Raw genomic sequence first — 15,445 nt, forward strand, 5'->3', positions numbered from 1 at the left:
CTACCTAAGTTGTGCTAATTAGAATAAGCTGTTATATTAATGGCTGGCACAGATATGTAATGTGGTAGGACTTTTACTCACTGAAACTGGATTTTTTTCCACCTCTGCAATTATTATTATTATTATTATTATTATTAAATATATTAATGTGTCATTCTTCTTACACTGTCATACTGACAAGGGCCGCGTTTCCCAAACACGTTAAGAAGCTCTTAAGTGCTAAGAACTTCTTAGGAGTGTTGTAAGAATGTTCTAAGAACGCTCCTAAGAAGCTCTTAGGACTTAAGAGCTTCTTAACGATTTTGGGAAACCCGGCCATTGTTGGTCTAAGGTGTGGGAAAGTGGAAGACTGTTCACAAGACAGACATAGCATTGTCTCTTTATGTTTATATTAATTAAAACACCCATTCACACTCTTGTCATCCAACTCATCATCCATCCATGTGCACTAATTGCTTATTATTATTGCAAACACAATAATATATCATCTATCATGTGGCGGGGTGTGAGACCGCCACACACAGGCCCACCCAACTGGCCACAGACAGACAGACACACACACACACACACAAATATACTGTCTGCCTCAGTAAATGAGCACACGTGGTAAATCAAAGATGGAGTTGGAGCTATGAATGAATGTGTCCTACTACAGGTATGCACCATGACAAATAACAAATTACGTACAACTCCTTAAGAACATGACTCAATATTAATAATGTTACTATTACGATCTATGTGGGCCCTCTGTCTTGTGAAGAGTCCTCCACTTTCCCATACCTTTACACCAACCTTGTCAGTACTTGTTGGAAATATTTTGAGGCCTTGCTGGTCTGGATTCTTTACGTGTTTCTACAGCAGACACTGACTGACTACTCATTGTAACCATGCTTAACATTATTGTACAAATACCTTAAAAACATTTATTGTTTAATGAGTGTGACACAAAGAGGATAGAGCAACAGGGGCCTTTGATCATTTGTTCAGATTCTTTATTTCTTGCTGATTTGCCGTGGTGGTGGAACTCCAATGCGGACCCATTCAAACCCTACTCATCCAACTCATCATCCATTCAACACTCCAACCCTGTGCAAACTCATTGCTTAACCGACTGAAGGAAACCCAAAACCCATCGTCAGGTGGGGAGTTTCGAAGCTGAACACTCCCAAAAAAAAGGACGAGCAAACAAGCAGACTGGCTATGATGGAGAACGAATTAGAATAACAAAAAAAAGAGTGAGATAATGCAGAAAGAGAACGTTAAGGAAGCAAATGCGTGCCAAAAAAAAAAAAAAAGTGGTTAAAATACAATAACACAAGAACGGAAAAAACTGACATGCCTTGCCTGTGCCCTGAAGGTGTTGGCTTGGGTTCATTTCAGGAATCTAAGAAATCTTTTGCTTATGAAAAAGCCTTGCACCACTGAGTGTGACCAAAGCATTTCTAACGCATTTAAAATGACAAATTACACATTGCTAAATACACACTGAGGGCCTTTAAAAAATAAAATATATATTTATATATATATTTAAAAAAACAACAAAAAAACCAGCATATACTCCCTAATGAACAGCCATTATGTGTACTGTTGAGGCCCAGGGCTTGATAGGTCAGTGCATAGAGATGAGACACTAGGCTTGTACGATTACATTCTGAATCAATGATTGGGATCTACAGCCAAATCTTTGTATGAAACATTGTAATTAATAATCAATAGATTTTCTGTTACCCTGCAGCATCTCGATTTGCAAACTTAGTTAGTGATACTTACACAACAGCAGAATTTCCAGAAATCATGAACATAATTTTTTTTTTTGTACGAGATTGCAATTATAGATATCAGGAGCACATCCAAGTTAAATGCCGTCCAAGAACATCTGAGCATTTTGGACTTCAGCCTTTGAGCTTTCCATAAACGAATCAGACAGTGAAAATTTCAAACACCTTACATTCACAACAGATACATTCAACTTGATGCAATAAGCTAAAAGTTGTTGACAAATGCCATATTCTGGGACACGTGGAACTGTAATGGATTAAGCCAGTGTAGTGCCAAGAGAGGCCCCGCCCTAAACATCCTCCCACCACTGGCACACGGCAAGCGTAGGAAGAAGCACTGCAAGGTTGCCAAATTGCCCCTGGGGCCAACACCCGACAGGTGTCAAGTTTATCCTTTTGCCAAATGCCTCCCTCTACTGAAAAAACACAGAATGTCAACAACTCTCTCTCTCTCTCTCTCTCTCTCTCTCTCTCCCCCTCACCCCCTCATACTCTCTCTCTCTCTCTCTCTCACACACACACACACACACACAACTAGCAAGTTAGATTCAAAGCTTGTGACAGGATGGCAAAGGGTGGATATATGATTTCAGAATGTCTTTGAGTTGTGATCTGCCATCTCTGAAATATTGAATACTCTCCATTGCAATAGAAATGTACAAAATAAAAGGAGTTCTATTAGTTATATGTCAGCTTGAGAATTAGGCCTAGTCACTCGATAAGCAATTTTTACCTCAATGGCTTTTTCCTCCCTAGCATCTCTTTCAGGTTGCACACACACACACGCACACGCACGCGCACGCACACACACGCACACACACACACACACACACACACACACACACACACACACACGTGGAGGCGTGCACACAATACACATTTGCACACATATGCACACAGCTGTACGCACACATACACAAACATACACACTGTCCCACTTTCGATACTATGGACTCGACTGAACTCTGTGTTGACATCTAAAAAAAATAAAGACCAAAAACAAATAACGAAAAAAAAAAAAAGTTTTTTTTTCCTCTCACGTTTTTTAAAAAGATCCAAAGCACTCGTCTTTAAATTAGCATTCACACATGCATACTCTGGGTGTTGAATGTTGGCTGAATTGTATGGTGGGGACAGTACAGCCTTGTCTTCATAATTTTCATGTTGCTTGGTGGCCGGGAGGAGGAGCACGTTTGTAAAAGTGTCAGTAGGAACTCTGGGATACTCACTCCTCCAACCCTCCACCTCTAACCCCCCCCACACACCCCTCTCTGTTAGATGCCCCTCCCCTGTTGGATAGTGTAAGATCAAGGCCACTGTTCCACTGCATCTTGGCCATGACCACATCCACATTTAAGACTGTCCAAAGGGGTAGGGTCCATGACTATCCTGAAAGGAAGAGAGAAACAAGAAGAAAGTTCAGGCTCTACACCTCTGAAAGATACTGGGTACATTTGAACTTAGTAGGGACAACACACACACACACACGGACACACACACGGACACACACACACACACACTGTGAAAGGCATTTCACTCAACCTCCCCCCATTGCCTGTTCTAGAAATGTACAAGGTCATAGATAGAGTAGAGGCAGTTTGTGGGGACAACAACAGTAGAGGGGACATTTTCATTTTCATCCATTTTTAATGTCTGATAACCTATTAACCTTTTAGGTTCTTTGGTTCCTTTTTTCATGTAGGCATTTTAATTTCTCTCTTTTTTTTACATTTAAGGCAAATCCTGTGATAAGGAGGAACCTTACATTATTTATAACACACCCCCCCCCCCTCCCAAAAACAACTACCCCCACAAACATAAAAAAAAAACACTTTTTATAATAGGAATGCTCTGCTCGAGGTTTAAGTGCCCCCTCGACTGTTGGTGGCCTCACAAACGGAGTTGCCTTTTAAAATCTATCTGGAATAGCGCTCATTGGAACAGTACACAGCAATGGGTGGAGTTTGAGTCAAGTATGACAGTATGTCAAGTTACTTACTTAGAAAAGGAAAAAAGGTCGCACTTTGCATATAAACGTGTTTTTTATTGTTGCACAGACGCGTTTCGGCTTAGCGCCTTCCTCAGTGTGCTCACTTTGGAGCACACTGAGGAAGGCGCTAAGCCGAAACGCGTCTGTGCAACAATAAAAAACACGTTTATATGCAAAGTGCGACCTTTTTTCCTTTTCTTAGTAAACATATAAGTTTGGTCTAGCACTCTCAAAGACAAACCAAGAGACTGAGTGAAGCCTGCTCCTACCATACAAGTTACTTACTTAGTAATAAAAGTTTCATAATAATACTGCACATGGGTGTATCAGTGTATTCGAAGTGGATTTCACACCCAATGGGTGTAATCAACTTGGTAAGTATGTGAGGTCAGCCCTTTGACGTGAATGCAAAGTCAGGTACGCCGTCTCATGTCAGCCTATCATCTCAGTTGATAAGGAGTCTTATTATCTGTGGGTGTGTGCGCAAGTTGTATACATTGTATAGATCCTTTCAACTGCATAAAGAAACAGGTGCGTTCCTTAGGCATTTCCGGCAGCACATGATACAACACTGAGCTAATGGTGACTTAGGGACATATAAAAGATAAAAAAACAAGGTTTCTACATTTTATAGTGCATTATGCTGAAGTCCGATTCATTTCCATTTCCACGTGTCTTTGTTGGTTTTGAACATTTCAACCCAAAACCCTCGAGGAACAGATTGAAATGGTCTACTGTAAACCTCCAACAAAAAGGAGGCAGCAGAGAGAGAAAGTCCCAGGCTTTTAAGACGGGGGGCTAGGCAAGAATGAATGGCATTATAGAAATTGTGCATCTAGCAATAAAACGTTCAGCCACTTTTGTGTTCCACTACAGCCCACCTGTTGAAATTCACTCCTGTAATTGATGAGATGACTATTTTTAAATGTCAGAACTCCTGTTACAAATTGCATTCCATTTTATTCGTTAATACAAGAGGTCCTGGTTTAAAGCATTGGGTCCTCTGGTCCTAATGCAGTTGAACAAGTTCTACGCATACTGGTGGATCTTCAAATAACAGCTTAACCCCCAACTCTTTTGTAATCACCTACATACTTGACATATTTTCAACCTCTAGTCATACCCGCTAATCCTTTGTCTGACCCCTATCTCCTGCACTGCTGGCCAATCCTTCTACTGTTCCTTCAGTACTTCTTTCAAATAAACCTCAGCCTTTTGGCATTTGAATGCAGTCAAACTCCAACTTCACAGCCATTTGCTTGCATTATGATGTATGTATTGAATTATATTTGTAGATTGATTCGGCTAAAGGTGAATACTGCAAGCCCAATTGTAGAAAATAAGAACTATAACATAATATAAACAGCTTCTGTTACAACATACACAACACTCACTCATAGCACAGGTCAATTATTCTGTCACTAGTTTGACTAGTTTGAACCTCTTCTTTTTCAGTTGCATACAATTATGTGAACTATTTCCTCGCTGGATGTTATTTTGTTGTAAAAGGCCATGAAATGTATTAATTAGCATTTTTAAATTAAAATTTCAAGCTGTTATTTTTAAGGTCAGGGCTGAGTGATATGGCCCAAAATTGATGTTGGAGTATAACCTCAAGCATGGATAGTAACGATAATATAACATGGATATACTGATAATATCACACATATAGCACAATGAGTCAATGTAGCACTGTTAAATGCAATATTGGAATATTGCAAATCCACAATAACCCTTAGAGGTGAACTTAATGTGACCTTCTCTAAACGTTTGAATGCATGCACATGTCCAACAGTTCAATGTTTCAGTGCTTAATTCAATTTAATCCGAAAGCCAGATATCCCTAACTTTTTGTGAGTATTGTACTGGCATTTCATTGAAGCATGCTTACAAGTTGAGCACACATGCCAGGCTAGAAAATTCATATAATTTATACTGTATGTATACCTTTTATACTTTCAAACCCAGTTTATTTTTCAGTGTTGCACTTAAAATGACTGATCATCTGATAGATTATAATGTATTGGACAAGTATTAGACTGAATACAATAGACATTTTTTAAGTTTACAGGCTTATAAGGTGTCATGTTTGTATAACTGCACTTAGGCCTACTTCACCAGCAGCAAATACAGTTATCTATATGAAGCGTTGTGTTGTGTTGTGTTGCTGTTATCTGCATGTTGCATGTGTTGAAGACGTCATTGTGGTTACTCCATTGCTGTGCCGTGATTTGATCAACACCTGATTATCAATGTTAACTGATAAGATCGGTGACTGTCAGCTGCAGTGTGATCTAACTGAAAAGATTCTCTCCTGGTGACTAGGCAAACCTCAAGGGCATGCATGGTACCACCTATTTATTCAGTATACAATGGACCATATCCATGGAAGGCGCTTAAGGCAGCTCATTTATTTCCGGTTAATGAAATTAGTGTCTACCTGGGCCGGCTGGGTGTCAACACTTTACGATGTAGAGGGAGTCATGCGTGTCAAAATTGTTATTGGCCGGGTTTCCCAAAATCGTTAAGAAGCTCTTAAGTCCTAAGAACTTCTTAGGAGCGTTCTTAGAACATTCTTACAACGCTCCTAAGAAGTTCTTAGCACTTAAGAGCTTCTTAACAATTTTGGGAAACCCAGCCATTATTAGGCAAACAAGATATTCAGTGTCAGAGTGAACATGTAAGGAGCAGAAAACAACAAGATGCCGTCACACAGCTGATGCTCCACTAGAAATAAATACACTGGCTTAAGAGGCTCCCGTGTATATGGACCATTCACTGAAATTTGCAAATGTGTGTGGCCACTTTGGAATTTCACATGCCACTCATCACAATTGCTATCAATCAACTACATATGCTTCCTGTTATTGCGTTTTAGTTAGAATGCATAGCAGCCCACAATGTCTGCTTTGTAATATTCATAATACTGCTAAAGAAAGGGGGTTGAGAATAACATCTATCCAGGTCACAATATACCTCATTGTTATTGTTTAGCTATAGTCTTCTGACCCAGCCTTTACTTGTAAGAGCTCTGTGTTGAAAACTTGCATAAAAACACAATGCTAGGACACACCCGAAGCTACTCCATGTGTTTAGTGTTCCACACTGTCAAGTGCCTCTCGTTTTACTCACCTCAAACTCACTCTCACACAGACATTCGCTCACACACACACACACACACACACACACACTTGCTTACACACACACACACACACACACTTTCGCTCCCTCACTCACCTGGCTGTAGGTCACTACCGACAGGTTGTTTTGCAGGTTGTTTGTGGCTAGAGACACAGAGCTGTGTGACAGTCCGTTTTGCTCAGGCTGAATGTGCTCAGGGCCGCTCTCCCAGCCTGCGCCAGGCCCCTTTAGGCCGCCGTCGCTGTGTTGGTGTTGGTGTTGGTGGTGGTGGTGGTGCTGTTGATGCTGCTGCTCGGCGATGTCTCCTCCGCCTCCCCCTTCTCCCCCTCCCCCGCCGTCCTTGTTCTTCTGAGGCGAGGCGAAGGGGTTGAAGTCTCCCTCCAGGTGGCGGTGGGGCTGCGTGTTGAATTCAGGCTGGAAAGATGACAACTGCTGGGTCACGCCCAGGAGGCCCCCCACCTCAACGCTCAGGATCACCCAGATGACGTCTGCGCAGAGAGAGACAGAGAGAGAGAGACAGAGAGAGAGAGAGAGAGAGAGACAGAGAGAGAGCTTTAACAAGGGTTTGCACCTCATACACTTATTTGAGAACACAGGTATTTGGCTGCATATTACCATAAGGCCAATTCAAACCAAGTCTGAAAAACTGAAAGGGAAAAAAAATTGTATACCATATACCAGTCTAATGTCTACCATTACGCTCCTAATGGAAAGGGCAAATATGCAGTCCCTGACTAGTAGGTCCTCACCTCCGTAGAATAGTCCCGTGGCGGTGCACATCCTCCACTGGCCCTGGTACATGCCTGGGGTCACCGGGCTGCGCATCTGTACACTCACGTCAGAGATCTCCTGCGGATCCAGCGAACGCACCATGACGATGTTCACGTGACCAAACTGATCTCCTCCGACGTACTTTAGACAAACCCCGGGTGGCCATGTCTCTGTGCCTGTGAGATCACCACAAATAAATAAATACACTTTGGTATGATGCAATTGAACGCATGTCTCAACTGGCTCCAATGATTTTCACACGTTTTTGTTATTTTTTAACATGATTATTGATTACGGTCGTACGTACCTGTGTTTTGTATTCTCCAGGTTTTCGTGAAAGGTGTGTCTGGTGGCACTGACTCGCCCTCCCCAATAGTGACGTCCTCCACGAAGGACATGGATGGTGCGGTGATGTTGGGACTCTCGAAGTCATAGTAGGCTCCAATGGCTGCTTGAAGATTCCTTTACAGAACAAAATACACACATTTAATACACACAACTATTGTGATTCAAACACAAAATCACACACAAAGGGGCATATTTATTCCCAAAAACACAGGCCTGCATGCTTCTATTTTGACTGTCTTGAATGTCATAGTAAACATCGAATATTAATTTTGATTATTAAGGAAATGCAGGTTACCGAATGTTGAAAGTACACGAAAGCGCACAGTGAGCACGGTGCTAATTTTAGTAGTCGCATTCCTTCCTGCGTCACGTGACTGTGAGTTCGCCTAATGCCGCATGCAAGTCCATTCCAACAACAACTTACGTTGTATGAGTAGCGTATCTATTCTGCCAATATTCTGTGCACGAACCCTTAACATTTATTATGACCCTTTGCACCAATAACTTACATCCTATTTTGCAAACAGCATACGATGTTTCAGACGTATAACACACGTTACCAATTACATTGATGATAACTCGTAGCAAGATCACATTCTAACGTTACTTTCCTATCGACCCTTAGCCACTACAACGTTATCTATAGCTAGAGAAATTCTAAGGTATAGCTGCTTAAGACTGGGGGTTGTGGTTGGATGTTAATATTAAACTATGGACACTACGGAGCCGGTCATTAACTGGTCGAGCGAATTCGAACATTTCGGGATTTGCAGCTGCATGATGTTACGTAATGTAACTGCGGCTCATGTACGGGGCTTTGGAATCGTGCCATCAACAGACTACGTTACTACCTGTCTAGCAGAGCACAATCATGAAGCTGCAATTTCTTTAAACATCCAAATATTTAAACATAGAAATTGCGCAAATCAATAGTGTAATTTGGACACGATGTTGAAAGTGACTGTCTTAATTTAAACTCCCTAAAACAAGTTAGCAAGCTAACGTTAACGTTCGACAGCTGACGTTACGTCGGGGAAACCCTACCCTTCAGTTCCTGAAGCGAACGAGCTAGCCAACAAGCTAACTTGGTCGTTGACATGTCTGCTAGTGAGCTAGCGATAGCAATCAGCCCTTGGTCGCTATTAAAATGCCCAGCTAAAATTATCATGTAAGTTATGGCATTATGGGCTTCCGAGAGAGTTCTTCTGTGATAGAACTCTGCAGTCTGGGGCTAGCAATACTTAATGTATGCCACCTTAACTGCTCTTCAAAAGAAGTCTGCCAGTTTTATTTCCTAGCTAGTTAACATTGGCCACCAATATTTCGAACTTGGCTAATATTAGCTATCTAAAAAACAAGCTTTCTACAGGAGGTCACGGGCTAACCTGTTAGCTAACATCGTGCACTATAAAGCCACAACTAGACTTCCACCTTCTCCTCTTAAAATAATGGTACTAGTAACAACTCTTTTTAGTAACACGGGAGCACTGTCTTAAAATATCCAGTACAATGACGACGGGGATGATGGAGGTTACACAGGCCAACAGCTAGCATTAGCTAACATTGGAGAAAACACTTCAGGCCTCACATCCCCGAGCTCACCAGTTAGTCATATCCAAGAAGAAGGCGCAGCCAGCAGGGTTAAGTTGAAAGCCCAGCAGTCTTTGGAATTCGGTGATTAAGATATCTTTGTCAGTGGTGCCCATGCAGCTAAATTTCTGCATGAGCTCCGGGTCTAAATCTATGTCCATGCCCTCCATCGCGGGTGCCCGGGTACAGCGACAGGGTTCCTCTTTTAATTTAGTCCGAGGCCTCAACCAGTCATAACAACAAATCCAAAAACAACGGGAGTGCGCATGACATTACAGTGGCCGACTATGGTGCGTTCACAGACTGTACAGATGGATCAGGAATTCTCGTTCTTGCTTTGACGAACGCAGTTCTTCCTGGTACACGCCCACTTTACCCCCAAATCCAGAACAGTCACCAAAAGTTCAAAATAACAACACACAACTCAACAATAGTGTAGAAAGTCCAGATTTATGTACAGATTCAACAATTTGAGTGAACCAGAAAAGTATTCTTATCCTCATTGTTCAATACAGACATACAGTGTTTTAGATGGTCCTGATGTAGGCCTATTACCCTAAAATGAAGGTGAAAGTAGGTGAACACATTAAACAAAGAAAACATTTTTAGCTCTTTTTAAATGTTTTTTTTTTTTAAAACATTTACTTCAACTGGAAGTAGGCCCCAACTAGTTCTTCTTTCAATAGCCTATCAGAGAAATCCAAACTTTAAAAGATATCTAGGCTAAATCAAATTGTTGGATGTATTTGTGCTCTGGTGTCAATTTCAAAGGTCCCAGGTAGCCTAAAGAGAAATGGTATATGGATTTAAACTTCATCACATTATATGAGACTCATTGGCTTATACCTTTAAAGAGGTTCAAGGTTTATGTCAGAGTTTAATGGACTTAATTTGATTACTCTGGTATACACAATATATGCTCTTGTGAGCATGTTTAGAGATACTTGCTTTAATTAATGACAACAAAAAATAGAGATAATTTTATAATGTCTTCAATGTCGACAAAATGCCAATAGATTAGTCTGATTGAATGTTTTATTAGGGTTATGTTCAAAGTGACCTACAAATAAAAAAACAATACAATAGTTAAAAAGGAACAATGAACAGTTTCAAAATGTTGGTAAGACCACATTAAAGAAAATAGCAATAATAAACAATAATGTCAATTCAATAGCCTATAAATGACCAATAGCCCAATGAAAATAAACAACACCATATTTTATAAACCATCTCATGAGAACCACTTAATTCATTTAGTGTAGGCCTATGCTGAACAGAATGTTTTCAGTCCCCTCTTGAAAGACCCAAAACTATCACAGGAATGGAGAGCACAGGGCAACTCATTCCACCAAGGGACCACTGAGGAAGAGTCTTGAATTTGACCTAGTGTTTATGGCTGGACGACACAACAGAACCCATCATTGTTAGTGGGAATAATATAATGCCGAAGGTATGCCATTTAAATGATGTACAATATTGAAATATTAAAACAAATTAGAAATATTTGCAAATATTAAAACAAATTAGAAATATTTGCAAATATTAAAGCTTGTTAGACATAGCCTATATCCTCCAATAACAACTTAGAGCATGACTTCAAAAACATGAACCAACATTTAAATGAACACTGGTATAAATAGTAGCCTAGCAGTTAGATATTAGAAATAATCTAGGAGTTCTAGGTACTGTATTTCTATAACAAATTCAACAGATGGTGCTATAATGCAGAGTTTACTCGAGACAGCGCTGCAGTTTAAATTCAGAACCCCCTTGCATGTTTCTCGCAGTGTCTTGTGGGATGTTGGAAGACCGAGAAGATGAAATGACCGGTGTGGAAGTGTCCGACGGAGGGAATGCCGAAGATGCTAAATAGACAGATATGTCAAAAACAGTAATCGTAGTTAAACGTTGAAAACAAACAAGATCTTTCCGACAGTCGACAACACGAACGGAAATGGCTGGGATTATTAAAAAGCAAATCTTGAAGCATTTGTCGAGGTGAGCAAACAGAGATTCCTGTAAACGTAAACGTGACATTCTTATATGTTTTTGTGCTGATTTTTTAGTGTGCGATATTGATTTTAAGAGATTAACATTACGTACTTTTAGGCCTGTATATTGTAGTTGAACCTAACACTGCAGTGACGACCAAATCAAAATAGGACATGACCATAAAAAATTACGTTCACTGCTATTGTATCATGACGCCTACGTTTGTGATTAACGTTACTTGAAGCTTGTTTGCTAGTCTGGATGCTTAGCTTGCTGTCTGGCTCGTAGGACCCTGAATTTGCTAACGTTACCGAGCATCATTAAAAATCAAGTTGGTCGGTGCACGAAAGCAGAGTCCTAACATTTCATGATCACCACAAGCTAGCCATCACTCACATTGGGAACATTCATTGCGTTCCTGAGGGAGAGTGCAGCTTGGTTTGGTCGGTATTCATTTTAATTGTTTAATGTCATACAGCATGAATGCTTGCAGATACAATCAAAGTTACTATAGGCCATTTGGATGGGAAGCTAATGTTATTTGGCTAACTATGTTTCAATTATGTCCACTGCACTTGATAGATCATGTCATATTCAGTAGACATTCATTCAAGTAACTCATTTCAAACAGAGTATCAAACTCATATGGTTAGTGCGGACTCTTGGACAGTTACCTTTTCTGAAGCGAGGTTAACCATGTCTGTCCTCTCAACACAGCCAATTTAAATATCTTCATGTAACAAAAGTATCCTATTTATTGTTTGCAGTAGTGACCAAGACGGTGTTTGCCCTTATTGGTTTACCACAGTTTGAAAAAAAAAAAGAAGATGGCTTTTGACATGGTATGGATAAGCACAAAAGTCCCACTAAGTGATGAGAGTAATTTCTTTTTGTTTTATGTCTCAATGTGTCCCATGTTTTGTGCTGCCATGTCACAGTTTTGACTATATCGTTGGCAGCTTTTCATTAAGCGAACCAAATAATCCAACATTACTGTATATTAAGCTTTGAAATAAAGCTCAGGTGAATGGCTCGCCTCTCTGCACAGTAAGGCCTGTGTTCTTGTGGCAGCGACCAATCTTAAACTCGGTCATCTTCCTTAACTCAATTGTGTTGCCCAATGCCGTGCCTGCTGCCTCTGTCAAAGTACATGCTTGTTGCGGAGCGCATTCCAAGTCGGAGCTGAGTGCCTGCCAGGAATTCATTCAGCGCAGTCATCACAGGGCTGCTTTGAAGGCCTGTGGGGATCCACATTGTGTCAATATGCTCTTGTTTTAGCCAGACTAGCCTGGGTGTACTGATCTGCTGTGGTGTGTCTGCACCCAGGGTTTTTTTCCCCCTCTGTCTGTCATTGCCCAATTTGTGCCTCTTTAAACTTTAATCAGTTGAGAGAGATTGTTTGGGCGCTCTTGTCCAGAGATGTTGATGGAGAAGATATTTTACTTTAGTCCTGCAAGAGAGCAAATGACATAGTGCCTTATGCTGACTGATGTTTTGTGAGTGGCTACATGTTTTGTTTTCTGGAGCAATAGTTAATCACCATTTTATGAAGAGGCACTGACTAACTGTTTTGTTATTCATCTCAATGGATTGGAATGGCTCTCAGACATTTGTGAGAAGCAGCAAGTGGATTTCTGATTTATGTAGGTGTAACAGAGAAGTAGGTTTCTCCCCTTGAAACCTTGAGTAGTGTGTTGTATTTTGCTGCTTGGTGGTGGTGATGTGTTGATAGTGCTAGTCATCATTGTCAGACTGACTGTCAGAAGTGTAGGTGGATTGATGGGGTGGTGGTGTGGATAGGAGAGAGGGGGGAAGGGTTGCTGATTCACAGAGGCAAGCACTGTGTTTCATCAGCAGACCGGAGACTTCTGTGTTTGCCCCAAATCCCTCGAACCAATGGCGCCCCCCCCCACCCTTCGTATACTCTCGCTTCTCTCATGTGATTCGTGCCCACTGTTAGAATGATGAGTGCCACATCAGGAGGCGCAGAACAGAACACTCTCCGCTCAGAGCTCTGAGTCCAGTGTTCCAGTGTTGGGCTTGCATTCTGTCCCCCAGGTCTCTCTGCTGTTGTTCTAGTGGCACTCAGCACACACTATATCGTCCACTGAGAGCCGCTCCAAAAACTGGTTAGCTGTGGATCGTGTGTGAGTCACCCGAGAAAAGAAGAGCAAATAGCGACAAGCTTTTACAGCCGTGCATCAGATCATTGCTCTCCCGCTTTTTGTCACCGTGTCCCTTTTCTTGGTCTTCTCTCTCTCTCTTTCTCTTTCTCTTTCTCTCTCTCTCTCTCTTACTGTCCTTCCTCCTCTCTCACTCTCTCTCTCTCTCTTATCGCTATCTCTTTCGCTCTCTCTCTCTTCTTGTCCTTCCCTCTCTCTTACTCCCCCCCCTCTCTAGTCCTTCCTTCTCTCACTTGCGTTCTGTCCTTAGCTCTCCCTTTGGCTATGTCACGCTCCTTCCATCTCTGTCTCTCGGGGCAGAGTGACAATCAGAGTCGCGGGCCAGGCAGTGTTGGGCTGTGGCACCGTCCGTCGCGCCGTGTGGTGATTCAACTTGTCCAAACCCAATCCTGCTCACTCTATTTGACTATTTGCATAATTAGAAAAAAGGGAGAATCTTTTGTATTCTGCCTACAATAGCCTAGTCCACAGGCGGATGATGTTAATGGAGAGCAGCACTTAATGGCCATAGAACCGGATAGCCTAGTCGACCATGCACTGCCACTGATGCATGGCGTGTCTCCCTACTCTGCCAGTTGATTGCCCCATCGTAACCATCTCATCCAGCATTTTGATTGGTTCTAAAATTCTGTGTTGAATTCAGTGAACCCAGATATTCTTTAGAACGTTCACTGTCCAACATTCAGCTATGTAAGGGATATCAACGACACTTATCGAAGTGTCCGCCTGCGGTGTCGGGACCTTAATACCACTTCGAATGTGCATTATTTTCCTATAAAACGCACGGCGCGGAGTTGATTATCCCGCTTATACCACTGCTACTATCACTTTCGTTTATATTGCCGCTGTCTTAGATACAACATTGTTGTTTTTACCGTTACATTCACATTGGCGAATAAATATTCAAGTGTGATAAGCCCAACAAAAAGGAACTTCTTCATAGCCGTGCGTAGTATCGAAAAATAATGCACGTTCCAAACACATTTGACCAAGCAGTGGTATAATATTGTTTATGGTGTGGGAGTGGGAGAGGCTGCCTTATGGGTGGTGTTGTTTTACCTGAAAGGGAATGAGTTTGTTAAGAAGGTGTAGCTGAGCAGCAGGGAGCAGTTATTTAGTGCCTGCTGAGCGATGGGCTGATTGTTTTTATACCAGGAGGTCCAGGACGCAGCATGCAGTCTCAAGCCAAATTGGGTGTTGTTAAGAGTTTGGAGTTTGTTATGAGGTTATATAAATTCGATGTATGTGTATGCGTTTCAGACAATACTTTTTATTTCTTTCTAATTTGCTACTTTTCTTTTATTTGTCTCTAATTAGTTGCTGATAGCCATCTGTCCTTCATGAGGTGTCTGCAACGGGGTAGAATCAGATGCCACCTTTCCAGAAATAGACATGCCTCAATGGCTGAGCTGAATGAATTATAAGGACTGTGTGTAGTGAGAGATGCATTTCTTTGATCTTTCTCTCCCCCCTCTCTCTCTCTCTCTCTCTCTCTCTCTCTCTCTCTCTCTCTCTCTCTCTCACTCCCCCTCCCTCCTTACTCCCTTCCCTCCATCCTCACCGTAGAGAGAACATCCCATTTAAAATGCATCGTGCTCCGTCAGAAGGCTTCATCTCCAGATATTTCCCAAGGATGCCATTTGAAACACACA

At 41.6% G+C, this 15,445-nt stretch overlaps 2 protein-coding genes across 2 annotated transcripts in view; one reads left to right on the top strand and one right to left on the bottom strand.

Moving 5' to 3' along the window:
- Nucleotides 1-970: 970 nt before the first annotated feature.
- On the bottom strand, nucleotides 971-9,934 carry ilrun (inflammation and lipid regulator with UBA-like and NBR1-like domains). The gene is made up of 5 exons (XM_062541840.1): nucleotides 9,631-9,934; nucleotides 7,988-8,142; nucleotides 7,659-7,856; nucleotides 7,006-7,397; nucleotides 971-3,167 (listed from the first exon to the last, which is right to left on the bottom strand). Exons 1-5 carry the CDS (start codon nucleotides 9,786-9,788, stop codon nucleotides 3,132-3,134), a joined length of 939 nt encoding a protein of 312 aa, XP_062397824.1. The 5' UTR covers nucleotides 9,789-9,934; the 3' UTR covers nucleotides 971-3,131.
- A 1,503-nt stretch (nucleotides 9,935-11,437) lies between these two features.
- The window catches only part of bltp3a (bridge-like lipid transfer protein family member 3A), a 32,019-nt gene continuing 28,011 nt past the window's right edge, over nucleotides 11,438-15,445 (top strand). Inside the window, exon 1 of the mRNA XM_062541848.1 lies at nucleotides 11,438-11,616. Within this exon, the coding sequence (XP_062397832.1) occupies nucleotides 11,573-11,616 (44 nt within the window). The 5' untranslated portion in view covers nucleotides 11,438-11,572. The remainder of the gene's footprint in view (nucleotides 11,617-15,445) is intronic.

The sequence above is a fragment of the Sardina pilchardus genome, chromosome 7, assembly GCF_963854185.1.
Source record: "Sardina pilchardus chromosome 7, fSarPil1.1, whole genome shotgun sequence".
NCBI lineage: Eukaryota > Metazoa > Chordata > Actinopteri > Clupeiformes > Clupeidae > Sardina > Sardina pilchardus.